General features: G+C 55.6%; 1 protein-coding gene across 1 annotated transcript in view; it reads left to right on the top strand.

Moving 5' to 3' along the window:
• Positions 1-8,203: 8,203 nt before the first annotated feature.
• The window catches only part of CCDC33 (coiled-coil domain containing 33), a 35,116-nt gene continuing 15,709 nt past the window's right edge, over positions 8,204-27,610 (top strand). Inside the window, exons 1-9 of the mRNA XM_065642108.1 lie at positions 8,204-8,504; positions 8,854-9,308; positions 10,231-10,419; positions 19,330-19,493; positions 23,321-23,445; positions 24,758-24,867; positions 25,611-25,712; positions 25,855-25,946; positions 26,098-26,218. Of these exons, the coding sequence (XP_065498180.1) occupies positions 8,204-8,504; positions 8,854-9,308; positions 10,231-10,419; positions 19,330-19,493; positions 23,321-23,445; positions 24,758-24,867; positions 25,611-25,712; positions 25,855-25,946; positions 26,098-26,218 (1,659 nt within the window). The remainder of the gene's footprint in view (positions 8,505-8,853; positions 9,309-10,230; positions 10,420-19,329; positions 19,494-23,320; positions 23,446-24,757; positions 24,868-25,610; positions 25,713-25,854; positions 25,947-26,097; positions 26,219-27,610) is intronic.

A 27,610-nucleotide genomic window follows, 5' to 3' on the forward strand; every position in this document is an offset into this window, starting at 1 on the left:
CAAGGATCCGGCTTTTATCTGGGCTTGGAGGGAGGGAGAAGGGATGAACGTCCCCCCCCAGCACAAGCCGAGCCCTTCAGGCACACCTAATCATCCCCCAGCCGCTCCCTGCCCGCCGGGGGATGCTGAGAGCCTCGCAGCCTTTGTTTGGGTTGTTTTACAGCTTTAACGCGCGCAACTCGAAAACCGGCACAAGGGTCAAGTTTTTGGGCTCGGCAGCATGGGCTGGCTGGCGAAACGGGGATGAGATCTCACCCGTGACCTGTGTCCCCAGCCTTCCTCAGTGCCACCAGACCCCCCACCCAACATCCAGCCTCCCCCAGGGGAAACCTCAGCCCCTCTCCCTCTGCAGCCATCCAAAAGCAGAGGGATTTGTCGCAGCGCCAGACCCAACATGCTCTCATCTGTCCTTCTTCTCATTATGTTTTGATGACTTTGGCCCAGGCAGCCCCACACCCGCCGCTCCTGTCCCACAGCTGCATCACGCAAGCTGCAGCCTGCCTCCTCTGCCATCGCTATGGGACAGGCAGTGCCCAAAGATGTCCCCAGATGCCCAGCACAGCCTCCAAGCCCCAGGAACCAGCCCAGGACCTGGCGACACCTTGTCCCACAGCTGGGGGATGTCACCAAACCCCCCGGCTCCGCTCAGTGGCTCTGAGGGGACGGGCAGGAGAAGGATGACTGAGCGGCTGCTGTTTGTACAGCTGGCATTCGGCAGGGTCCGTGATGGATCTAACACACCAGCTTCAAAGAGATTCCCCAAATCGGGGCTGTGGCCCCATCTCTGGCCAAACATTCGCCACCACGGCCACGTTGCCCCATGGCCTGATGCTCCACTGGCTATCATGTCCCCAGCCAGGTTTTGGGTCCCCTCCAGGGACTCCCTCTAGACCAGGACCTGTGAGATGGGCTGGGACCTTCACCGCCCTTCCCAAAGAGCCAAAACTCAGCGAGAAAGTCCATCTCCTCTGTCTCAACATGTGGCCCGCAGCAGAGTGACCCCACCACCCTGCTCCCCACCAGTAGAGGAAGGACAGATGCCACCAGACCCACTCAGACAGACCTCAGACCCCGCCTTCAACCCCCCAGCACAGGTCCCAGCCCCGAGGCATCGACCCTCCAGCCATCCCTTGGTTTCCATCGACCCTCCAGCCATCCCTTGGTTTCCATCGACCCTCCAGCCATCCCTTGGTTTCCGTCGACCCTCCAGCCATCCCTTGGTTTCCGTCGACCCTCCAGCCATCCCTTGGTTTCCATCGACCCTCCAGCCATCCCTTGGTTTCCATCGACCCTCCAGCCATCCCTTGGTTTCCATCGACCCTCCAGCCATCCCTTGGTTTCCATCGACCCTCCAGCCATCCCTTGGTTTTGCCTGTGTGGGGAAGTAGCTCTGATCTCACCTCCCAGGAATGTAGCACTCCGTAAAAAAAAAGGTAGAAAGAGCCTTTAAAGCTCATGGCAGCGCTCCAAAAGCCACCGTGGGATTGCCTGTGCCCCCTCTTACCTCCCCGTGGGGTCGCTCAAAGAAGGGCAAGCAGCAGAAAGCAAGATCTCCCATCCCACCAGCCCGGCAGCGTTGCCCCATATGACCCACCTCCCAACAAGCCAGCAGATGCCACCTTGCCAGTGCCCCGATTTTCAGCTGCCTGGGGACATGACAGCCGCAGAAAAGCAGGAAGGAAAAGAGAGAATAGCCCAGGGAGCCCCATCAGGCAAGTCACAGCCTGAATCCACACCGGGCAGCGACACCATGAGAAGAAGACGAGAAGCTCCAGCACATCCTTGCTCAGGGTATCATGAACACCCATACCCCAGGGCTTTGCTGCCCATCTCTGCCTGGGTGTGGGACCAAGGTGGGTCAACACTGACCCAGCAACAGCTGTTCTTCAAATCCTCCAGCCCGGCTTGCTCGTTTTCATGAGACAGATGTTCTCCTGCTCCAGGGGAAGGTCCCTTCTTGTGGTCCACCAAACAAGGTGACAACATCCTGATCACCATCCACAAAAAAACAGGTGTCTGGACAAATCAGGAGATGCTTCAGAGCCTCCAAGCCATCTGCTGGACACCACCAGGCAGCGAGTGACGCTGTGACGTGGGGACACCCAAGCCTCGACCCCAACAGATCTCCTATTGCCCTGCTGCTGTGTTGGAGTAGAGACCTCACCGGTGATGGGCATTTCAGCCGGGGAGAAGCACGAGAGGAGGGTTTTCAGCCTCACTGCGGCACAGGGAAGGGTTAACCCCGCTATTCCGTGTCCCAGCGGAGCAGAGGCAGGTGTGCCAAAACCCCAGCGGGATCAGCATCCCCGGCCAGGGCAAGGCCACCACTCCCCACCCTGCTCGGCAGGCGCTGGCTCCTCTGGCCACGGCCGAGCCAGGAGCTCCCCGGCTTCGCAGCCCCCCTGCGCCCGGCGTTTTTCCCCGAAACCTGATCTTTTTGCTCCTCCGCGTAACCTCTGCCGAAACAGCCTGGGCCTTTTGATCGCAGCGGCCTCGCCCGAGATTGATGGGTTCAATAAAGCTCCTGCATATTCTTCATTTCCCACTATCCATCACTCTCTGGGGAGCTTTTGCATCCCACTACTATGAATTAAACTGGTGGGGGGGGGGAAGAGAAGAGGGGGAGCCATAAGGGAATTACCCCCCTTCCCTCCTCCCATCCAGCCTAATGGTGATGCCTTGTGTACAGCTTTTAATAAAAATGATAAAGATCTCATTTCACAATTGTTCAGGGAGCCCTTGGGCCGGTGGCGGGGGGGAAGAGTTGTTTAAGTGAGATCTCCTCTAATTCAATTGCCATTCGGGAGCAGCGCTGGTGGCAGCTGGGCTGTCCCTGCAAAGCCAGGTGACACTGGGGTGGCTTCAGAGGGCGTCAGCAAAGACGAGCTGGTGACCCAGCTCCTGAGATGCTCATTCCCAAGGGGGGATTTAGCGACTTTGGGAGAGGTAAAGCCCTGTCTCGGGTCAGCACGAGCTGAACCCGAAAACTTCAGCCCCCAAAGTCTGACAAATTCAGCGTCCCAGCCCCAAAAAGAGACGAGAAAAGTTCATTTGCAGCCACTTGTGCTCCCCTGGGAAGGGCGAGGGGACAGTCGGTCCCATCCCTTCCCTCCGCTGGTGACTTTGGAGCCCTCCAAGCCCCAAAGCCGCCCCAGCCAGTGCTTGCCTGGAGCTCTTGGAAGACTTTGCTCATGTTTCTGAAAGAGCAGAGCTAATTTCCCTGCACGGAGATCTCCTGCTGTCCCCAGATTCCCCAAACACAAGTGCTGAGGAGCCCACCCACACCCTGGCCCATCCGGCCAGATGCTGGGACCTCCGGGAAGTCACTGTCCCCAGGGGGCTGGGGACGCCCAGCTCATGGCAGCGATGAGCTGCGGGAAGCCCGGTGGCTGGTGAACTCCCCGTGCCCCCGGCTCCCCCCATTCCTCTGGGAAAACCCCAGCCCGGGGGCAGGGAAAAGTCCAGACAAAGTTTTTCATCCCATCCAGATGCCTCCTCCTCCTCCTCCTCCTCTCCGACAATATTCATCTCCCAGCTCAGACATTGCGGGGCCGCTTCTCCCCCCAATCAACCCCCTTCTCCCCCAAATCCCACCTGCACCCCCACATCCACCACCCTGGGGAGAGCCCAGGAGCCCCCCCAGCCCTTCACAAAGCCCTTTGCTCTGCAAAGCTGGAGCCTTGCAGATAATAAATCCACCGCCGAGATCATAAACACACCAGAGCAAGGCAAAGGCAAAGCCCCTTTTGCATTTTAAAAGCAAAAGCAGCTTCAACATCGAAGCCAAGGAGGTTGTTTAAAGTTATTTTTAGGCTCCTTTCCCCCGCTTCATTTCAAAGCACCTGCTGCAGATGAAGCCCCCCCTGCCCCGCAAGCCAGGGGAAGAGTCAGGATTTTGCAGGATTGTACCAAAACCTGCTGATAAAGTCAGAAAGCAGCACTTGGGGGGGGTCAGGGCAGAGCACCCCATCATCCCAGCTCCTCTGATGCTGGGCGGGGGGAACAAGCATTGCCCAGGAATGTCCCCCCTGCAAGAGGGAGGTGAAATCACTGCTTCAGGGGGGAGCTGGGATTTTTTTGGGGGGGCTCCTGCACCCCCAGAGCAGGTTTTGCCTCAAGCTGCAGATTTAAGCTTGTGTTTACAACCCGGAGCAATCAGCTCCGCAGGTTTATTAAGCCTGGCTTCCCCCACGGCGCCAAGTTTGCAAGAAGCAATGACGAAAAGAAGGGAGGAAAAGAGGAAAGAAGAGGAAAAAAAAAAAAAAATTACCGTCTTCCACCCAGAGGCTTGGCTTGCTGGAGGTCTCAGGAGAAGCGTGGCCTTGCTAAGCTGGGTCTAAAGCATCTATTTGCGGGCGCCGGGTGCGGATGCGGCCATGTGAGCTGCAAGGCAAAGTTCAGAGCAGCGGGGAGCGAGTGGAGGCTCCGGGAACTTTATCCCCTCCATCGCAAGGAGGCCTTGGCTGGGGGCCACCCTGGGCTTTAGAAAATTAAAAACAACCAACCCCGTGCTCCGCTCTCCCTTTGATTAGGCAGAGCTTTTCGGGAGAGGAGGCAGCTGGACCCAGCCCCCTTCTTCCCCTGTTCAGCTGGGTCTGAGCTGCTCCTTCCATCCATGCTAAGATTTAAGGGGACTGAGATGCTGCTGTGTCCCCCCCACGGGATGCAAACATCTCTCCTTCCTCTGGGTATAAATCAAAAATCCAGCTCCTCACTGGTGTAAATCAGTTGAGCCCAACCCTTTGCCCAAATCTTGTGGATTTATTTGGTTTTGCCCCCAGCCCGCCCAAATCTTACAGATTTATTCAGTTTTGCCCCCAGCCAGCGCAATTTGGGAGGGGTGGGAAGACAGAAGGAAAGCTTGGGTTTGGTGCAAGCTTGGGGACAAGCAGCCTTGGTTTGGGGACACCAAAGCATCCTCCCCTGAGGGATGGATGGATCCTGCCCAGGCTTTTCACAGCAAGTGCCATCGGTGCAGAGTGACAGTACCGCAGTGGTGGGAAAACAATCCAGAGGGGGTGGGAAAGGGATGCAAAACATTTTGGGGTGCAAACTGGGGGTTGCTTTGCCCCAGGGGTGAGGACAGGAATAAGACAGCTTTGCCATGCTGCCCTTATCCATCTGCTCCTTGGCCAACACATCCTTCCCACCAGCTACATATAGTCCAAGAGACAGCAGTTTACAAAAAAAAAAAAAAGTATAATCTGGACAAATACACACACGTGACAGCAAGTGAAGCAAAGGAAAATTAATCAAGGTTGAAGATTTAGCTTAATTTTTAGCCAAAACCTTGTAGTAACACTGATCAAAGTGACCTGCAGGCTTTTTCCTCTCCTCCCCGAGTTCGTTTTCAAGTCAGAAATGTTGCTGTCAGTTCCCAAAGGTGCTTCCTGAGAGAGCAGAGGGACTGGGAAAGGGCTAGCAGAGAAGGAAGAGCTTGAAATTCGGAGTCGCAGGGCTGTTTTTCCTCTCTAGACAAAAATATTACAGTGATGCCCATGCTGATCTTAGCTAAGTGATCACTGATTAGATGCACAACAGTCCTGGAGGTCTTTATTACTACCAAAACATCTCAAGGTACTGTAATGCCTTGCAAAAAGTTGGTATTCCAGCAGTTTGGGCATTTTCTACTCAAAAAAAAGGCTGTTGGGTGAGCAGATGTGAGCCTTGGATGTGCCGTTCCTACGGCTTGCTGAGGTTTGCTGCTCTCCTTCCAGGCGGCAGGGACCAGGTTAAGAGCAGCTTTGCAAGGCACAGATGAACCAGGAACTCAGCGGCAGCCCCAGATGCTCCTGAATTCCTTTTTCTGCTTCTGGAAAAGCATCTTCCCCTTGTGTGCATTGATGCTCTGAGCCTGTTTTGTCTCATAACACTGGATAGGGTGCTGGAGCACCAAGTTTCGGGTACAACCCTGCGGCCGTGAGCGAATCACTGCTTTTCACTGCACCCCTGGGGACCCTGCTCAAGGAAAAGGACTTCTACATGGAAAAAAAACAGAGCTGACGCCAGCAGAAACCCACCTTTGGCCAAATACACCCAGTTCTCATCACGATTACGTAGCTTTCCAGCCCCAAACCCTGAGCTCGTTACGCGGGCAGAGCTCCAGCCATCAAAGGCCACCTTTCATTTTTACAGAACAAAAAATCCCCAGGCTGCCAAAATAAATAGACCTCACACTGTCTTATGAATCAGCCTCATCCCCAGTAGAGCTGTGGAAACTGGTATTTCGTTTTCAGGGCGGGCAAGGGAGAGGTTCAGCCTCACGTTTGTCTGTGTCCGGTGTCACGTTAACACCACGGAGGTGGCACCTCCAGACCTGCAGCTGGGAAAATGCTGCACGAACGCACCGCGCCTTCAATTAGATTATGCAGAAATTAGTCTTTGATGATGCTGTCATTAGCCGTGGCTCCGTAATGTGTTTGCACAAGGGCGGGAAGGGAATTAAGCAGGCTAGTTAAGGATGAAATAGCTCCCATTTCCCCACATGAGAGCCTGACAGGGCTTTAATTGAGATGGGGAAACAGCCCAGATTGCCACGATTTTGTAGGTGCAACATCTCAGAGCAGCATCACATGCTCGATTCAAGCCACCCCTGGGCTGGGAGGCACCACTTGGTCCTTGCTTTGGGAGCACCGAGTGGTCTCCAGCCATGAGGAGAAAGAACTACCGATTTCTTTTTAGGATTTCTTTTTAGCAAGTCCAGCCACGGCCCGTGGACACTTCCAAAGGGATTCTTGGAGACGGCTCTCGGCTGGCTGCCTTGCAGATCCCTGGGCTGCTCCCATGTTCTCTCCCATACTAGAAATTAAAAAAAAAAAAAAAAGGCAAAAAAATCTTATGCCCCAGGGTCTCAGGTGGTGCTTTATCCCCCAACCCTCTCCCTCCGAGGATAACCGTGTTGTTTCAAGCTTGCACCAGCGTGAAGAGACTGGAATGTGGCTTTTTATAGGGAGCACAGAGCTGTCTTAGAGAAGGGCCACCTGCTCACCCAGCCCCGGCTCACGTTTCACTGGAAGCATCCCGAAAGCTGTGGGAACACGCTATTCTCAGCGGCGAGGAGGGAATTAGATATGACAGGGGGCTCCTGGCAAGGATCAGACAGTGCCATTCCAGCTCTCTGCCCACCCCAGAGCACCAAACCCCTTGAGCTCAGTACCAAAATATCCACGCTGGGACTAACCTCTGGATGCTCAGCTGGCTCGGTGGCAGGTTTAGCGGGCAGGGAGCTCAGCTCCCGTTGCACCAGCCAGAATCACACGTGGACCGAAACCTCTTTGCTTTAATCCAAGACATCACTCCAAAAAGCCCAGTGAGCTCCCGGGCAGGCTGCAAATGCATATAAAGAGCAATTTCAACTGCTTGTTTCGCAGTGACACTTCCAAGTCACAGGGCAGATTCTGCCTCAGGCTTGCCTGCAAAGTCACCAAGCGTTAGTATTAGGTGGGTAAATGCCGATCTAACATCCAAATGCTGCTCCCCAGGCTCATCCTGCTCCAATCAACCCCATGAGGAACCACTTTCCACCCAGCAAACCCCACTAAAAACTTACCTTAGAGCCACCAAAACACAGCTGCGGGCTTGGCTGCCTGGTCCCATTAGCAGGAGATCCAGCCCGTGGGTGCAGGAGGAGCAGATTTGTCCTGTGGGGCTCAGCAACGCGCGGGAGCATCCGGCGTGGCTTGTACCAGCATCTCCCCGAGCCTGTGCAACATTCGGACCCATTTGTGCTTCATCTCCCAAGGCAAAGGGCTCCAGGAGCCACCAAGTCTCCGCTGCAGGGATGCACACACCCCCTGTACGCGCACACACGTGTTGCGTTGCTCAGCGCCGCCCTGGATATCCCAGGCTGTTTGCTGGAAGGCAGCCACCCCTTTGCATCTCGTTACCTGGTTTCCCAGCAAACAAACTGGAATTCGAAGCCCCGGACATTGCGCAGGGGCAGGAAAGCTCTCGGCATCTCCCCTTGGCACCCAAGGATGCTTTTTCAAGGACAGGGATTTCTTTGCCTTTGAAAGCTGCCTGTGGAGATACGAAGTCAACGCGTACCCAGGGGCACCCCCAGGCATTTTCTTTCCAGAGAGGGGAAGGCAAGAGCCACAGCAGAGCCAGCTTGGCTCAGAAACCCGCCTCAGGCTCGCTCCAGGGCAGAGATCTGCAGAAACACAGCGAGGAGGTGTCACCTCCAGACCTGCCCTCTGTCCCCATGGCTGGGGAGCCTCGCATCCCCCCGGCCCTGCAGCATTCCCGGCTGAAGGCTGAGGAGAAGACCCTGGATTTTGAGTTTGAGCTGGTCAGTGCCCAGTTTAACCAGCGAGGCCGGTACGCGCTGAGGCTCACCGTGGAGAACCCGCTGCTGCAGGGCTCCGGTGCCGGCATCCAGCTCCGCGTCAGCGGCGGGGAGGTCGTCCAGAGCAGCACCGGCACCACCGACACCATCGAGCAGAGTGACCTCGACCAGATCTGCTCCTTCCAGAGGAGGAGATTCACCTTCACCCTGCCCAGAGGTAAGAGGCTGGATGCCACGGGGATGGGCTGGTGGTGACCCGGGAGCATGGCTCAGGCTGGCAGACCCCTGTATCACGCTCACACCTTCGTTCTGAAGTACAACTGGACTCAGAGCAGGGTCAGGGATTAGGGGGGTGAATGGGGCAGGTCCAGCTCGGATAGCGGGGCCAACACCACCAATGATGCAAGCACCTCCCACCCCGAGGTCTAGATGTATCCTGGCAAGATGGACCACTTGTCCACAGTGCAGAACTAACCGGGGCTGCTGACGGGTGAGCCCAGGAGGTGCTCCTGGGACCACCAGCCCTCCTAAGCCAGGCTTTACCCCCCTACCATCGCTCCGGGCAGGTTTCTGCAAGAACGACAAGAACCACGACGTGCGGCTGCACATCGAGGCCCTGCGCTTCCCCGGGACGGCAGAGAGGATGAGGAGGAGGAAGAGCAGGCGGGTGGGTGAAGCCTTCTTCGCCATCTACCCCCGGCCCAACCAGCCCCGGCTGAAGCTCTCGGCTGGGAGGGGCGAGGACTGGTACCGCTACAGCGCGGTGCTGCCCTTGCTGCGGGTGGGCAGCCAGCAGCCAGCCATGCACTGCGGCCGCCTGGCCGTCGCCGTGTCCCTGCGTGAGCACCGGCCACCTGCCGCACAACCGTCACCCCCGCCGGCGTCCCCCGGTGCCCAGGACGGGGATCAGCGAGCAGCAGCATCCCCACCCCGGGACATCCCCGTCCTCGGCCGCTTGCTCCGTACGCCCGAGTCTGCTTGTCACTCGCTGCCCACCGAGAGCCGTGCCCGCTCCGCTGAGGTAGGAGAACCCAAATCCGGGGCTCAGAGATATTCCAGCAAAACAAGGGCAGAGCGGTCTGCTTAGGACGGGATTTGGCCCCACAGAAGCACCAGCTAGAATAGAAGCAAAAAGAGAAAAGTCTCCATGGCTTTTAGGAGGTGCTTTTGCTAAAGAGCACAGCCCTGCCTCAGTTTCCCCTCCCTCCTTGCTGGGTAGAAGCTTAGTGCCTCTGTCTGCCACCAAAGTATGAGACCCTCTTTGTCCAGGACAGGAGCAAGTTAGGACAAGCTCAAAATGCAGGCAGGGTCTCAGTGAGACAGCAAGCACACAAGCAAAGCGGGTTCTACAGCTAAACAGTGCCCAGAGCTGCAGGAAAAAAAAAAAAAAATCATCTATGGGGTGTTTACCTACTTAACACCCTCACAAATCCTCTCCCTTACCTTGCAGGCTGGTACAGAGCAGCCTCTCCAAGGAGAGCAATGGTTCTTTGCCTTGCTCTTTTAAAGGCTGGGAGCAGCCAGCCCCCAGCAGAGGCACCTGGGACCTGCACAGGTGCTCCCTGTAAAGGATAATTTTTAAAATGATAGTACTTTTTTTTTTTTTTTTTTCTTTTTTTAAATTTATTTTTTATTTTTTCCCTCAGGCAGCTGGGGCTGTGGAAGAGCAATCCCTAGGGATGCACGGGGGAGAGGTGTCTCTAAGCCTGAAATAAAAGTTGTTGTCTGTTTTGTGCTTATGTTACGGCTGGTTTAGGGTTTATTTTTATTTCTTGCAAAAGTTCTGCCCTGAAAGGGTGAGATCCTGAGCCCAAGTGTTAGAGGATGGAACTGGGATGCCGAGGCGTCACCCTGGGACGTGGCAGGATGTATACTGGGGGGACTGGGAAAAAGGGGTGCTGGACCCCAAAGCTGGATCCTCAAAGTCCTTCTCTTAATTACAGAGGCTGCGGGCTGACCCTGCACTCAGCTCCTCCCCGGAGCTGCGGGGTGACTCAGCAGCCAAGCCCAAGCATCCTTCCTCCTCCTCCTCCTCCTCCTCCTCGCTGCCTGTCCCTGCCACCCCCAGCCACAGCAGCTTCCACCTCTCCTCACCAAGCCAAACCCCGGATCTGTCCCCCTCGCCAGCACAGGTGAGTGGAGCCATTGGAGAAGACACCACCCTAAATTCATTTTAAAAAACGATTATTCACCATAGCCTCCCATTAGAGCTTGGGGGTACTGGAGGGGTGCAAGGGGACCCGGGTACCAAGCGCTGTTCCTTCTCCCAGGCTGTCGCCTCCCCAGCCTGCTCATGGGGATGGGGGAATGAGAGATCAGACTTGGCATTTCTAGTCTCAAAAGGCAGCCCTGCAAGCTGGCTGTCCCCAGGCAGCGGATGGTGGCACCTAGAAGCCCGCAAAATGCCACCTGCATGGAGCTGGGGCTGACACATCTGAAATATTTCAGCTTGCAGCTCAAATCTAGACTTCTAAACACCGCCGAAACCATCGGGCAGGGTTAATGCACTCTGAAAAGCTGCATTTCTCTTTCCTTAGTTGTGTTAAAAGCTGTCTAAATAAAGGGAAAAGAAAAAAAAAAAAAAAAGACAATCCCTTGCAGGGGCTCTGTTTCTTGCATCTTGCTGTAAGAATAACATCTGATGATGATGTGCCGCTCTCTGAGGTGTCTCGTACACCTGTGAAAACATTGCTTTGGATTCCAGCACCAGAGATGTGTTTGATCTCACGAATCCTCCCCGGGCATCCTTGGGGCTCTCTCCTCCTTCCAGGGCATCCTCTGGATTGCAAATCCTCCGGATCAGCCCTTCGCAGCACTTGGCATCCCTTGATTTTCGAGGGGATGTGCTATCCCCACCCCGATCAGCTGAAAATTTACTGGCCAGAAATACCGATTAGCGAGGCACTGATTAAGTTTGCTCAGCAAACGTCTAGACGTGAACTCTTTCAAGGCTCAGAAAAGCAAAGGAAATCGATAGCAATCAGCTGGGATGCGGAGCGGGACGCGGAGCCGGGCCAGGGGCGTAAGGCGAGGCATTAGCAAATGCAATTCTGCTCCTGGGCCCCCGGAGGGAATGCAATAAATCACCTGCTGCTGATGTCACCCGGCAAGTATTTGCCAGGATGGTTTTTATTTAAAAATTAAAAGCTGGGAGGTGGAGGGGTGTTGGCTGCCAGCCCTCTTGGGAGGGCTGGACTGATGGAAAACGTGTTGGAGGGTGGCTGAGCCGTGCTGGCTTATAGGGAAGTGGGATGAACCCGGCAGAGCTGGGAGATTTAATCTCCAAAAGCTGTCCTAGGACGCTGCAGCCCAGAGCAAGCTGAAGTGAGGCGAGCTTTTGTCTATCTGGATCTGGTTCGGCTCTTAGTGGTCCAAACCCGAGCATCTTTAAGCTGATCCTGCTGCATCTGGGGAAGGTGAACCCCAACCTGGAAGCCTGAGAGACTAAATATCATCCTAAACGCAGGCAGGACTTGGGTGATGAATAGTTTGGGAAATCAAGTGGTGTGTCCATCTGGTTCGCTTTCCCAAATGGCAAAACCACGCGGGCGCATCCCGGGGAGGGACAAGCTCCTTGTCGCTGCCTCCGTGCCCAGAATCTCATCTGCAGGCTGGGGGGGGGGGGGTGATGGATGGGTGCTGAGCTCCCCCCAAAAGGCCCAGGCGCGGGGATAATGATTTTTCTCATCTCGCCACAATAATGTATTCCCAGGCACGAAGCCGGAGGCTCTGCTGGCTGTTCAAATGCCTCGCGCGCGTTGCAGAGCCAGACAGCTCCTAATTGTCCTAGGACCTGGGCACAGCACCGAGCGGGTGGATGATCTCTCGGTCACTGGGATGGCCCTTGGAGGGATGGAGGAGAGGGGACAGGGCTCGGGTTGACCCTCAGGGACTTCGCAGGGGCTCAGTGAAGGGAAATCAGCCTCCAGGTCAGCAGAAATCGGTCCCTTACTCGGGGAAACATCGCCGTCTCACTTCCACGTGGTGCTGGGGGGCAAGGAGCCAGCTTTTGGAGATCTCCTTGGCAGCTGGACTTGGTCGCAAGCCCACAAGAAGATGGTTTGTTTCCAGTCTCTCTGGACCAGCTGGCAGTGAGGCGCCCGTCCCAAAACAGCAATCTGTTGCTGTTGGGGTAGGAGGAATCACAGCCTTTCTGTGGCAAACAAATGGGTTTGCGCACAGCTTGTGCTCCCGCTTGGGTTTACCAGGCTGCGAGGGGATCAGGCAGCTGGGTGGGATGCAGCTGGTGCTTCCCGTGATAAGCACAGCCCATCCACCCGTGCAAAGCCAGCTGTGACGGCTTGAGCTTCAACAGGTCGGAAAAACGGAACCAAAAACCGCTCCTGGCTCCGTTTACACCGTGCTTTATCCCTTTGGATTCCCCGTGGAGATAAATAGCTTCCCTAGCAAGGCGCACGTGGGTGTGAAGCGGCTTGGGGCAACATCCATCACAGGGATGTGCAAAGACGTTCTCCAGGCATCGGGCTCACCTTTATTTTTTTTTTTTAAGCAAGATACTGAAAGTAAAAGAGGGACTCCTCAAGAAGCAAGTGTGTTTCAGGCACAGGGATCTGGGGGATTCTGAGCCGTAGCTCAGAATTTTAGCCCCTTTTTGGGGGGTTTAGGCTGGGGCTTCCTTCATGCGTGCAGAAGTCCTTCCCCACTGCTCAGATGTGGATGGCAAGCTGGGAACTGCATTAGCTTGTCAGCTCTGCTGCTTTTTGGGGGGGAGGAGAGCCCAGCCTTGGCCTCCCCTGAATACCTCAAATCAAACCCAGACCTGATTTCAAGCTCGGCTTAACCATCTGGCTGTGCCAAGGGGATGGTTTTGGGCTGAGACATTGCATTTCTTTCCATCTGCAGTGGTGGGGGAAGCAGGGCTGCAGGGGCAAAGCAAGGATGCTTGTACCGGGATGTGGATGCTTGTACCAGGATGCAGATAATTGCACTGGGACACAGATGCTTGTACTGGGATGTGGACGCTTATAATGGGATGTGGATGCTTGCACTGGGATGCCAATGCTTGCACTGCAATGCGGATGCTTGTACCAGGGTGCGGATGCTTGTACCAGGGTGCAGATGCTTGCACTGGGATGCAGATGCTTGTACCAGGATGCAAATAATTGCACTGGGATGCAGATGCTTGTACCAGGATGCAGATAATTGCCCTGGGATGCAGATGCTTGCACTGGGATGCAAATGCTTGTACCAGGATGCAGATAATTGCACCGGGATGCAGATGCTTGTGCTGGGATGCAGATGCTTGTACCAGGATGCAGATAATTGCACCGGGATGCAGATGCTTGTCCCAAGGTGCAGATGCTTGCACTGGGATGCAGATGCCCTCACCACACGCCCCATCTTGCTGAGCGATGATGGCAGATAGAAGCTGCTGTCTTCCCGTCACCGGCACGGCAGGGCTGGGGCAGAGGTCTCTGTTAGCGGGTGATGGATGACGTGTGTCTCCCGTCTGTCCCCTGGCCAGCTCATCCATCACTCGTCCCGATGACAGCGGCAGTCACTGGGAAGGTGGCAGGGGTCCAGCCCTTCTCCCCAGCCTGCCGCCCCGACACCGCGGCGAGGGGCTGGAGCTGCCTCCCCTCACTTCAAAGCCCAATGAGGCTGAAAAACAAACTTCGCCGGCGGGGCTCGCCCCGGGATGCGGGCGAGATGAATAAGGCCGCTCCGGCGAGCAATTTGTAGGGCTTTGAAAAGCTGTCAGCCCGGGGAGGAGCGTGCCGTGACGGGTTCATCGGGGACGTCGCCTTCCTCCGGCATCCCTTGATCATCCCCGCTCCGCGCCGGAGGGAGCTGCCAGCAAAAGGGGACTCGAGGCAAACGGCTGCTTGCTTAGCTCTGGTTTACTGCAAGATGTTTTCCTTTGGGTGAGAAAATGCATGTTCCTAGGGATGCATTGCAAGGAAATTATATCCCTTATCATAACGTCAGGGAGCTGAGGCTGCCCAGTTTGGTCCAAAAGTCCCATTTTCCTCATGCTTCTCCCTGCATCTGGCATGGAAATGGGCCAGTGCAGAGCGGCAATTCACATTTTCTCAGCTAAAATGGAGAAGAATCTTCTCAGATGGAGGAGGCAGATCCTCAAGAGGTTTTCCAAGCTGCTTCTCGATTTGCTCGTCTGCAGAGCACAAACTCTTTGGATGATCGGAGGAAACGCAGGCAGGAGGAGCGGCTGCTCGCTCTAATTCCTGCAATTTAAGTCATCATGTCCCTTTAAGTGTCAAATAACTGCCTCGATGAGAAAAGCAAATGGGGTTAAAAAGAGAAAATTGCTCCATTTTAAGAGGTGGGGGCGAGGAAATTGCACTGGTGCCACTGACAAATATAGAAAGTGTAAAACTCTCCTAATGGAGCAGACAAGGCGGTGCTGGGCTGCCAGCCCATTTAATTATTTGACAGGTGAATTGGGAGTTTTCTACGTAAATGGAAGGAAAATGAATTTGGCACTTTTTAGCCCAAAGGGATTCCTGGCCAGCGGCAACGGGGCTCCCCAGGGAAATCGGTTTGGAGTCGGCATCCCTGCGTGTCGAAGGGGGAGAGCATCCTCCTCCCAGCACCCCGAAACCACCTTCTGATCTCTAACGAGCCCCCGCAGGGTCCCCTCCAGGAAACAACTTGCTTAAAAATAATAATAAGAAGAATACATCAAGAATACATCAAGCTGGCAGAGTGAAACGATGAATAAACCAGTGTTTGCTTTCCTGCATCGCTTTTCTGCCTCTCGCTTTTGTTTCTCTTTGCTCGGGTGTTTTCTTCCTGGACAGATGCTCTGAACCTGCTCGGGGAAGGTGTTGGGAAATACCCCTTGTGATACAATTGGGTTTGCTTCAAAAAAAAGAGAAAAAAACTCCGGCTGTTTGTGTTTTGAGCGGCGCTTGCCAGAGCCTCGAGCCTTTGCGGGGTGGAGGATAGATACACTTGTTAGCTCCTAGGAATGGAAAGCAAAAGCCCTTTGCTTTGCAGGGGCAGCGATGACATCCCCGCTTGAAGGTGCTGGGGACGCCCATGGGTGCAGCTGGGTGCTCCTCTCCCACGGGTGGGAGCAAGAAGAGTGCTGATACTGTTTTAATCTTCCTTTTAGCTGTAATTGTGTTTGTCCGGCTCCCCTGAGCTTGTTCCGGGAGATGCATTTTTTTTTTTTTTTTTTTTCCCAGCTAGATTGCTTACCTTGTTTTGCTCACTGGAGACAGGCCGGGGCCTGTGTCATGCCAGCTCTGCATTAATAGAGCCTCAAAATGAGATTTCACAGCCTCCAATCTGATTAGCGCCCAGGCTCCGGTTGCTTTTGAGAGCGGGGCGGACAGACGAGGAGCCGCAATGCTGGGGGGCGGTTTGCAAACCCGGACGGGTGTGGGCTGCCACGCTGTACCCCAGCACTTTGGGCTCATGGGGATTTGGGGTCAGCAGGGCATGCATTCCATCTCCCACCCCCAAAACCCCCTAAATTCGGGTGCTAAATGATCCCTCGTGCGGCGTGCTGGGAGAAGGCTGGTCTGGGCAGAACAGCTGCATCCGCTCGCCCATCAGCCGTCAAGCCCTTGCCGGGCTGCCCGTGGTCTGTAAGCCCGTAATTCATCCCATTTTGCTGCCCGATGACGTGTAAAATCCCATCCCCACCCCGGTTCCCCTGTGCTCAGAGGTGCGTGCGCGCTCGCTGCCCGTGACGAAGCCCATGGGCTGTTATCTGGCCGCTCATCCCTGCTGTCAGGAGATGCTCTGCAGTGGTCCAGCCTCAGGAGGTGGCTGGATCTGCCGGGTTGTCCCAAGGGACACTTGGGGACCCAGCATCTTCAGGCTGGCCTGGCTCTGGGGTGTCTTGACCATGCTCTTCCTCATGTCCAGGCTCAGAGCTGGAGGTGACACCTGTGGGCAGGTCCTGCTGCTTAAACAAGCCAAGTGCCACTTTATTTTCCCATCTCCTCGGCTGCCAGGGGAGGGGAAGCGGCTTGTCGGCGTTTAGCTGCCGTGAGAAGGTTTGAAAGGAGCCTGGGGAGACATCACGTAAGAAAACTCACACCAGCCCCAGTCCATCTTCGCTTATGGAGCCTACTATTATTTTATGAAGTCTCAGGAGGAGGATAAAGCTGCCACGTTCCCAACAGCTGCTCATAAATTGCCGGGGACAGGGATGAGCTCGGGGCTGCGAGCGTTCCCACCGCTGGTTTCTTATCCCGGAGAGCAGCGGCGCATCGGCCCAAGCACCGGAGAAATCCAAATTCGAGGAGCATCCTGCAAGAAGCAAACTTCTGCCAAGGGGAAAAGGCAGCTGTGGTGTCCAGCTGTGGGCAGGGGGCTGGGGTGGGATGGAGGAGCCCCTGTCCCACCGCGGTGCCATGCCTGGGTGTCCCTGCTGGCTGCCAGCCCGGGCTGTCATCCCCAAACTAACTGTCAGGCTCCTGGGGGTATTTACGACTTGTCAGCCTGCGGCCAGAAGCAATTTAATCTTGGCTGAGGAGCTGCCTGGGCCCCGGCGCTTCTTTCCAGATGATAAAGAGTTGATAGAAAAACAAATTACGACGATGGCAGCTCAGGCACCGTTAATCAACCTCCCCGCACAATCGCAGTGTGAATAATTAATAATCATCCTTACGGATGCTTTAAGGGCGGCTTAGGGTTAAGGTGCTGCAGGGGATCAGCGCAGTGAGATGCCCGAGATGTTCTGCAGGAGTCGGTGATGCTCAAAGGGACCTGAAAATCTTTCAAACGCGTTGTTCCCAGCTGAGACCCTTGGGGATGCAGGAACTTTATTTTTTCTCCACCTCCGCAAGCTACAGGTTGCAAACTCCTGGGTAAGAGCACTTGACTTGGCAGGGCCGGAGAAGCTTTGCTTCCCACTGAGTAAGAGAGCTGAAAAACAAGCGTGGGCTTTACCTGGAACTGCAGGCACCCTCCTTGCTGGAAGAAATACTGAATTTCCTCTTGTCTTTGAATTGTGACTTTCTTTTTTTTTTTTTTCAGCAGTTAATCACATCCTTGCTGAGGGTTTTGGGTACCAGTCGCCTGCAAAGCCTGGCATTGTTCATACCTGCTATTTTTGCAATGTTTTGTTCTCCTGCTGAGTTTTACTTAGCTTAACTGCTCATGAATTTTCTATTAAAGCCCCTCACTAATTATCGTGCTGTAACCATTGCTAGCGACAAAACCTCCTCTTTTTTGGTTTTAGGGAGGTGCAAATATAAGTGGTGGGTATGAAAGATGTGTGCTAAGAAACCTGCTTCTGTTATTGAGAATGCGAAAGAAAACAGGGAAAATGCCCCAAAATAGTGATCTGGAGTGGTAAATAAGGGCGCAGCGTGGGACAGAAATCTGGCATAAAAGCTTAGTGTCTGGTGTCCCCCAGCGAGCTCCGAGGTGTCCACAATTCAAGGCTCCAAGCTTCAGCTGACGGGAAAAAAATTAAGGGGGGAGAAAGCCGATTTTAACGCTTTTCTGAGCCGTCGGTGGTCAGAGCACCCACGTTTCCATCCCACAAGCAATACTGAGCCTTGGGTTTGTTATCCCCCATGACGACAGGTCACTTCTCTGCTGCTCCCGTCACTGTTGCAGCTTTGGGAGAGACAAAGGAGAAGGTTTCGGATGAACCAGCCCCTCGCTACAGGGTTTGAAGGCAAAACCACGCGTCGGAGGGGATTTGCAGGCAGCAGCTTTGAGAAGCCCCCAGGGTGGTGGCTGGGCTGGAGCTCTTGCCTTCACCCCAGGAGGTGGAAGGATGCAGAAGGGTTTGCTTTCCAGGGGCTGAAGCATTGCAGCGTGGGTTTAACTCGTCGTAGGCACAGCTCGGTGCAATATTAGGCGTGTTGGTGCTGCCCGAGGCGGTGGCATGGCAGGGACGCAGCTGGGGGGACGTCTTGCACGTGGATGGGGTGTGATGGGTGCGGGGCTGGTCCCCATCGCCAGTGAGGAGCGGCAGCTTGTGGCTTTGCTCCTTATCACATCAGCTGGTGAGAATTAATGAGCCTCTGGGCTTCTCCCTTTTCCCCCCTGAATTGGGCTGAGATCCCAGTTCTTGCGGAGTCCATATATAATAAACGGCAGAGATGCCTGGGCTGGCGAGAAGGACGAGCAGAATCACACAGAATCACAGAATCAATGTCAGGGATTGGGAGGGACCTCGAAAGCTCATCCAGTCCAATCCCCCCGCCGGAGCAGGAACACCCAGATGAGGTTACACAGGAAGGCGTCCAGGCGGGTTTTGAATGTCTGCAGAGAAGGAGACTCCACAACCTCCCTGGGCAGCCTGGTCCAGTGTTCCGTCAGCCTCACCGGGAAGAAGTTTCTTCTCAAATTTAAGTGGAACCTCTTGTGTTCCAGCTTGAACCCATTACCCCTTGTCTTATTGTTGGTTGTCACCGAGAAGAGCCTGGCTCCATCCTCGTGACACCCACCCTTTATATATTTATAAACATTGATGAGGTCACCCCTCAGTCTCCTCTTCTCCAAGCTAAAGAGCCCCAGCTCCCTCAGCCTTTCAGAGGGGTGGTGGGACTGGGGAGGGGGTGTTGTTGGCAGTTCTGAGGGCCCAGGAGGCAATGGAGATGCTTTGGACGGTTAATCCCTCTTTTGGTGACCTGGCTTAGGGTCTTTGACTGGACCGTGGTGTTGCTAGCCCCCATGGGACCACACCGAGCAGGGATGTTGAGCCGGTTTCACCCTGTGCAGGATGCTCTCGTGCAGCTGGGTGTCCTGCCAGAGAGCCTGGGAGCTGCTGTGGCTCTGCTGTGACACAGTGACATCCATGGTGTGGAGCCGCAACTGGGTACTGGTGACACGGAGGAGGCAGCTGTGACGGGGACGTGCCAGGTTATCACTTCCCCAGCTTGTTCTCCCCCATCCAGGCTCTCAGCATTCAGCAGAGCTTGTGGGGACAAGTTTGGGTGATGAAGATGCACCCAGGGCATCATCTCCCCTGCCTGGGCTCTCAGCATTGGGCTGGGGACATGGGGACAAGGATGAGTGACAGGGATGTCCCTGTAGCTTTGCCAGCTGCTCCCCACCTTGACATCTCTTCTGCTTGCTCCTGGCAGGTATCTGAGTCCCCCGCCGGGATGAAGGAGCCCAGGCACACACTGGGGGTTGGCGGGGGACACGTGGCCTGTGTGGGGAAGGAAGCCATTACTGTCACCCTCCACAGTGCCACCAACCTGCCAGCCACACAGGAGGGCCGGGTGCCGTGGCCATACGTCGTCATGTGAGTACCCAGCATCTGCGAAGGGGGACAATGGAGTTGGTGGGGACACAGCGAAAGGGTTTCGGAGCTCTCACCCTGCTATTAACTCTTTGCAAGCCCCAGGGAAGGAGAAAACCCCTTTAGTGGTGATATGCTCAAGCGTCACCTCCGTGGGATGCTCGTTGCGGGGAGAGGAGCCGGGGGAAGATGGGGAACTGGGTGCTTTGGCTCACTGGGGCAACGGGAAGAAAGCATTCCTAATATTGAAAGTATAAAATGATGTCAAAGAATCCACAGGGTAATGCTGCCTGGGTTTTGGGATGATATCATGATAAATAAAAGAGGGTTTTAATAAATAAAACAGGATACTTGGCGAAGGAGAACTTGGCTGCTCGTGCATTATGCATGTGCCGGGGGACTCAATTAGCCGGTCGCGCTTTGGTCTGTGTTAAAAGCGGGGGGTAAGCCTGCCAGCCCAAAAGCCCTTCCAGCAGGCAGAGCGCCTTTAGCATCGCTTCCTTGGAAAAGAAGGGAGAAAGCGGCTGTCGGTGCCTTTGGAGCATCTCTTCGGAGCTCCCTGGGGGGTTTGGTTTCTCCGGGACATCTCCCTGGGGCAGCAATGCACAGGCTGGTACCCAAGCAGGGGACACGGCAGCAGAGCCAGGGCTCGTCTGCTGGGGACAATGAGCAGCTGTGGCTGTGAGAGCCCGGAAAGCTCTTCTCTAGAGCAAACTGTTGCTTACTGGGCGTTTTCCAGTGGAGAAACCCCGAGGCCGGCGGTGAAGAGGGTCCCAAGGTCTGTCGGTGTGGCACAGCCTTTTCTGCGCGGTGCCAGCCACATCCAACATCCTCGCCCTCCGCCCCGACAGCCGGAGTAACTCCACCGCAGGAGTTGTCTCTATTTCCATAAACCAATTATCCCCAGATAATCTCTGGAGATTTAAACATCAATATCCTAAATGATAGCACGAGGGTGGCGTGTGGTTGTTGCATCTCTCTTTACATTCTGGTGCCGCTCCATCACCGCATCGCCATGGTAACGGGGGAGTGATGGAGGGGAAGGTGGTATTAGGGATGCAGGACACATGAGGGGCCTTTTAGTAACCATAGTGAGGGATCCAGGGCAGAAGGGAATCAGTTATTGTTTTGCAGGAGAAGGAGAGTAGCATGCTGCAGTTAAAAGGTGGGTTTTGAGGGAAGGGAAGGACAAGCGGGTGGTGCATGTGCTGCTGGGGACCTGGTGGCAGCCAACCCCCCCTGAAGCGGTTGGGTACCACCGGCGGAGCCAGCCCAAGCTCAAACTGCTGGCCTTCGGAGCATCACCACCCCAAAATCAGCAGTGAGCCAGGACAAGGGGAGCAGTACCACTTGTACCAGCCCTCACGGGGAGGGAAAGGCTGGGTGGAGGGAATCTGAAAGCCCTCAAGCATCCCGATGAGTTTGGGGTCATCCCTGCACCTGAGGGATGCTCCAGGGACCTGGCTCCCCTCCTCATCCTCTGAATCCAAAGCAAATCCCTGCTCTCTGGTTCCAGGACCATCTGTGGGTTCGCACCGCATCCTCCTTTCCCTCTCTCACACGCACAGATAAATTGCTCCCAGGCTGGCGTGATGCAGAGATGACCTTGGAGAGCAGGTGTGTTGGCAATTAACGGCACAAAGCGCCCAGCTCCGGTGGCTTCTCCTCTCCATTGAGTACCGCAGGCGGGCGAAAGTGCCTCCTCGCTTCTGCCTTCCTGCTTTTCAATACCGAGAGAAGAAACTCAAGGTCGCTGCTGAATGCGCCGGCTGCTGCCAGCCTGGGGGATGGGGGCTGCGATCCTCCCCTGCCTGCGGTCCTGCCTGCACAGGCAGCGCTCCTGCTGTGGGGCGGGTGGGATGCTCCACCCGGGAAGGGTGCTCTGCGAGCAAAGCTTTTTGCCTCTGCCATGTATCCAAAAAGAAGCCAGGGGCTCCTTTATTATATAGATATGTGCTGTATAGATATTTATGATCTATTTATCCATATTGATTTATCCAAACTGTGCTGGAGCTCCCCAGGCTCGGCACTGAGCACAGTGGTGGGAAGCAGCATCGCCTTCCCCAGAGCCAAATCCTGCACCTGCAGCATAAATAACACCCTGGATTTTGGGGTTGCCAACTCGTGTTGCACAGGATTTTTGTTCCCTGAGAACGATGCGCCTGCACCACCACTTTGCCTCTGCAGGATGTCGGCCCCAAGCTATAACTCGCCCTGTAGAGATAATAAGTTATAACACTGGATAAATAAATATTTGCCAAGGCTGGACACAGCCCTACCAAGCCCTTTGCTGGGCACCCAGGTGTCACACGCAGCGGGGTGGCTTGCGTGACGCTGTCCCCGAGCACGTTGCTGTATAATAACTCCCTGGGGGCATCTGCCTTTATCTTTTATCCTTATCTTTTCTCGCAGTGGTGGGTGGCTGGTGCATTCCGTGCGCAGAACAAAGTGCACGCCCCAGAGCAGGCGGGGAGGGATGTGGAGCATCACAGCAGCATCTCCATGTGTTGTGCTGTTGGGGGCTGGTTTTTTTCCTCCCTTCCCCACTTCACAGCTCTTTTTGAATCCTCTCTCATCCTTAGGCAAGTCTATAATGAAGGGGAGCCCAGAGCAGCCAGTTCTCACCCTCCTCCTCCTCCTCCCACTCCCCCAAGCCCAGGTCTCGCTTCATTCGGACTCGGAGCACGTTGCTGGTAGAGCAATCCCCCACAGAGCTCATTACTGGAGAGCAAATTTCCTTCCAACCCCTCCATAACGCTGCGCCCTGATGCCAATTCCCACTTGCCAGAGCCGGCCGGCTCAGCTCCACCCCTGCGGGATGCAGGCGGGATTCTCCGCTGGGAAAGGGGACACGTGGGACGTAAGCAGGGGATGTGGATGCAGCTGGGCTGAGGGTCCTTCAGACTGGTCTCTCCAGGGGATGGAGCATCCTGCCATCCAGCTCTGGGATAAACCTGCTGGGTCCCACCGGTACCTGGAGCTCACGCTGCAGCTGGAAGGACCTTTGTCGTCTCCTTTTCCCCCGCAGATGGAGCGGCAAAGTGCCACCATCTGCTCTCTGTCGCCGCAGCGCTCCGGTGACCTCTCCCATGTTGGCTCTGCTCCAGCAGGAGCTTTCCTGGAGGAGCCAGCACCGGACACTTTATCATCTTAATATCCAGAGCAACCCCGTTGGCAGGGCTGGGGACATCTGTGTCGTATTAAGCTGGTGCCATGTCACTGTCCCCCTTCACCCTGCAGTCAAGGATGGAGAGGGTTTGAGGACACCGTGTCACCAGGCAGTGGGACTCTGTCACCGTCTTAGGGCTTCCAGGACAACACCATGCAGAGACCCCCCAAAAGATCTGCCAGCCCCCCCTAATGCAGGGGAGGGGGAATTATTATCAATATATCAATTATTATCAAAGTATCCATTGACGGTCACTTGATAAAAGTGGGAGGAACAACCCCAAACCCGCCCTGATGGTGACATGGTGAGCGTGGATGAAGAATTACTGTGAACGCTGCAGTAATTATTGCTCAGCCTTGTTATGTGCCGGGTTTAATGACGGTGGTCGTTAACATTCCATCTCCTCTCTCCTTTCCCAGCAGCCTCCTCCCAGTCCCTTCATCAATACAGCTGGATAATTAGCCTCCGGGGTCCGAAATAGCCTTGCGGATAAAAGGGTCTGCAAACCTCAGTCACTGGGGGCTCAGCAGCATCTGATGGTTGGGAATAACACCAGTCCGGGCCCCCCAGCACAGTCTCCCCTCCCAACCCCAGCTCCCTGCTGACACATTGCCCTTCCTCACCCAGTAACCAGCCTGGTTTCCCTCCCTCTTCCTCCCAGTAAGACCAGCGGAGGGGACGAGCAGAAGGCGGAGGTGACCCATGCGTCCTCGGTGCCCACCCACGCACCCTCCTGGGAGGAGGAGGTGACGGTGGAAATAGATGCTGAAGATGCGAGCTGGGCAGGTGAGAGCATCCGAGGAGCCTGCGGACAGCGATGCCGGGGACTGGGAATGGCTCTCGTCTCCTCGAAGGGTTAATTTGGGGAAATTACGGAGCCTGCGCTCCGAAATCCCGAGTGGCACCCAGGTGGGTGGCCATCACGGGGACAAGTGCCCCACGTCACCATGGCTGCGGCGGCTCATGCTTCAGGATAGAGCCAGAGGGACACGGGGCTGCAGGTGACAATGCCAAACTCCAGGCACCCTCCAGATCCCCCCTTTGGAATCGGCACCAAGGAGGAGAACCCCAAATGTTTCCCCATAGTTCATGGTGCTGTTACACCTGGCTCGGGGCTGCTCAAGTCTATAATTGTAATAAAACTCGTGGCATTTGGGGCCAGGATTTTAATTATAATCAGACCCTTGCGAAACAAACTCCAGGAGGCAATAGTCACATCGTGCCTAAATCAGTTTAGGCCCTGACCCTAATGAAATGGAAGAGCTTTTAATATACTTCGGCTCTACCCCGTGTGGTACCTGGGGAGATGCGGGGAGACCTGCTGGGACCCTGCTTGTCCCCCCGCTCAGAACCTCCCGATGCTCAGAGATGTTCACCCCCCACATGCTCACGCCAGAGTTGTCATTTCCAGGTGCAGCTCACACCTTTTCTTGCCCAGAAACGCGCTTTCCAACCTTTTCTTGCCCAGAAACACAATTTCCATCAGCTGGGCTGCCAAGCGTGATCTGTCATCAGCGATGAGTAGCAGAAAAGCCACTTGTCTCTCGCTCGATCCCAGAACCTTTTTCCCTGGTGCTTTTTCCACAAGGGGCTGGGAGAAAAAGAACATTTCCATGTAAATTGAGCACTCGCTCAAAAGCATGAGCTCAGGAAACTGTAGCCCGTGCATTCATCCAGTGCATCCTCTTCATTTTGGGGACATTTCAGGGACATGCTGAACCCAGTGGGTCCCTGCACACCCATGGCATCGCCAGGGTGGCCAAGGAGGAGTTAAGGTGGCTCAATCATTAAGCTGGGGGAAGGGAAGCCCAAGTCTTGATGGCAGCATAAAGAGAGGGCGGTTTTCCCTTCCATCAGCTCCTTTTTTTTTTTTTTTTTTTTTTTTCTTGTAAAAGGCTCCTGCTCGTGCTTGTCAACTAAATTGCAGCTTTGCTTCAAGTTCAGGGAAGAGTTGGGGGTGCCAGCACCGCGGGGGTGATGCTGCCCTGCCGGGGGACCTATGGGGACCGAGTTACCCTGAGAGGGCAGTTGCTTCTGTCCCTTTACATCCCCAAACCTCTCCCCATCGCTTCTCACAGCCTGACCCTCTCCCTTCCAGCCCTGAGTCTCACGGTGGCAGACAAAGCCACCAAGGAGGTGTTGGGGACCTTCCAGCTGCCGGTGCGGCACCTCCAGCCCTTCCAGCCCCACCGCTGCAGGCTGGTGCTGGTAGGTACAGCGCCTGCCCCTCCGTCCCGCTGCTTATTCCTGCTTGTAACTTGGAGTTTTCACCCCAGGGCTGTAGCTGGGGTTGTGGGCAGAGGGAACCTTGTGTAACGACGTAATCCCGGTGGGAAAACCCGAATTTGGCAAGTCGGGGAAGGTGCTCAAAGAGGCTCGTGAGGTTCGCGGGAGGTGGGAACAAGGCAGGCGTTGTGCTGGGTTTATTTTCAGCTCTCTCCAGGAGGAAAAGGTGGAGGAAAAGGAATGGGATTGCAAGCTGGGAGGTGATTTTCGCCCTCAGTATCCTGGGGAAGGAGATGCGAGGCCAGGCCATATGTCAGAGGGTTCATTAAACATGCTGGGCATTAATTAATGCAGGCAGGTCCCCAGCCCCAGAGAGAAGCCGCTTCCCAAGCCCTTCGGTGAGGATTTCTCTGTGCCAACGTGTCACCAGTCCCGGGGACTCGGCTGACAGCTCCCCGTGCTGCTGAGACCTGGCAAGCTCATTGCAGACTGCCCGCAGATCGGAAATCAGTTTCCTCTTCCCTGCACAGAGATGGGAAGCGATTAAATATTTAAATGCAGAAAGATTTATTATATTGATCTTTTCCGGGAAGGCTCCGGGGGACAGTGAGCTTTAATTATCAGTTGGTGCTTTATTGCCGGCGATGGGCTGTGTGCGTGCCCAGCGCCTGCGTTTGGTGGCCTTGACCCTTCCTCCTCCTGCATTCACTCTCCTCCACAAACAGCCAAGGATGCAGGACCCCGTGGGGACCGTCCTGCATGTCACTGTCACCCGCAAAGGGACCCGCATCCCTCGCTGCCATGGACTGAGCTACGTGGCCTTGGAGGTGAGAGGTGGCCCTGGGGACAGGGGATGGCAAGGTCTGGGATGGACCAGAGCACCCCAACTCAAGAAGGAGGATGCTGCATGCTGTTGTGGCGGCTGTCGATGCTGTTTCAGCCCCACAAATTTGGTGACCCCTCTCCCAGGTGCTGCTGCGGGGGCTGTCAGCCCCCCTGGCCACCCACCGTGGGGCCCTCGTCGCAGTGGCCAGAGTTGTGACCAATGTTCAGGAGTACAAGTGAGTGGTGGCCGCAGGGGGCTGCTGGTGGCATGGGTGGGGTGAGGCTGGGTTTTGGACACCCCAAGCGTTCCTGGTGCCATTTCTTGGCTTGCCAGGAGCTGGCACCACCCTCCATGTGCTGACTGTCCCCCTTTCCGCCACCTCTCAGGTACCGCATGGAGAAACGTCCCATTGCCTGTCGCGACGTCACCCCCACCACTGTCACCTTCCCAGACCCTCCAGCATCAGCCTTCGGCATCTCCCGCGCTGTCAACCACGGCTGCCCGCAGGTACAGGCCGAGCGTATCCGCAGGGATGCAGGCGGGTGGCAGCATCCCTCCCACTTGGGTACCACTGAGCATCCCTCCTTCCACAGGGGAGCGGAGCCTCCCGCCCAGGGAAAAGCTTTAGCAGCAAAACGATGTTTTGAGCACCAAAGACACACTCCCCTCCTCTTCCTCGCACTGCTTGCAGCTCCTCGTTTGTGCCTTTGACCTTCATTTTTCCCCCGGCTCGAGTGCCACCTCTCAGAGGCTGAGCCCTTCTCCTCCCAGGGGCTCAAGTACCACCAGGCGAGTTCGCGACGCACATCTTCAAAATAGCTGTTGCCAGGGAAACATACGCTATGGGCACGCGGCAGGAGGAGTGCCCCGCTTTTGTTCCCAAGCCCTGCCAAAAATTGGCAGGGAGGGAGAGGCAGGGGACGGCGGGGATGCCGAGGTGTGATGGAGCAGATCAGGCAGAAGCCAGCGTGAAGCTGCCGTCCCTTGAAACCAGAGCTGCTCCATCCCTTCACCTCCGAAAAGTGCCAGCCGAAAGGGTGGCGAGGGCAGATGTCCAGCCGGCTGGAAAAGAAGGATCCAGCTGGTCCCCAGCGCCAGCAGAGCACACGGTTCTCCGGCTCAGTCCTTCCCCCCCGCCCCGTGTGTTGAATTTTTATCATCTCAGAGTGAGACGCCCTGTATCGACACGTTCGGGGAGCCTATAAATAAAATATCACTTAGAGGAGGCCGGCCAAATGCCAAGTCGCTTACGAGGTGGTGAATTATCATACAAAACACCAGCTATTTTTGCCTCCCCATCTCTTTGCTCCCGGAGGCTGCAGTTTCCCAGCCGGAGCAGGGCTATTTCTCTCCTCTAAATGCAGCCAAAATGCTTTTACTTTGGATTTAGGTGGATAAATAGACACAAATCCCCATGCAGTCGTGGGACCCAGCTCTGGGCGAGCCCCCAGCCCTGGCACGGGCGGCAGCGCCAGTGCGGAGCCACAGGAGCCCAAGGCGGGAGGACGGGTGATTAAAACCGGCCATCTGGCCTGCGTGCTGCTGCCTCCTCCTCCTCCTCCTCCTCCTCTCCGTGCCCACATGGCTCTGTCTGTCTTTGCACATCACCAAGGATGCTCTCCCCAGGGATGTAGGGACAGGGTGCCCTGGGGAGCTGCATAATCCACATCCTCTCTCTCCCGTCTCCTGCCTCAGTTTCCCCACCTGTAGGATGCGGTTTGTTCCTGAGGAGGGTGAACTCCTAATGCCTAGGAGGAAAGGTTAGGGGAAGGCTGGGAGGAAGAGGAAGAGGAGGAGGGAGCTCAGGTTCCAGAGGTTAATGGCTTTCCCCCAGCGAACTCTCGGGCAGGCTAATCGGATTCAATCACTCTGCCAGCCCAGCGTGTCCTCTCGCCTGTC

The sequence above is a fragment of the Caloenas nicobarica genome, chromosome 10, assembly GCF_036013445.1.
Source record: "Caloenas nicobarica isolate bCalNic1 chromosome 10, bCalNic1.hap1, whole genome shotgun sequence".
NCBI lineage: Eukaryota > Metazoa > Chordata > Aves > Columbiformes > Columbidae > Caloenas > Caloenas nicobarica.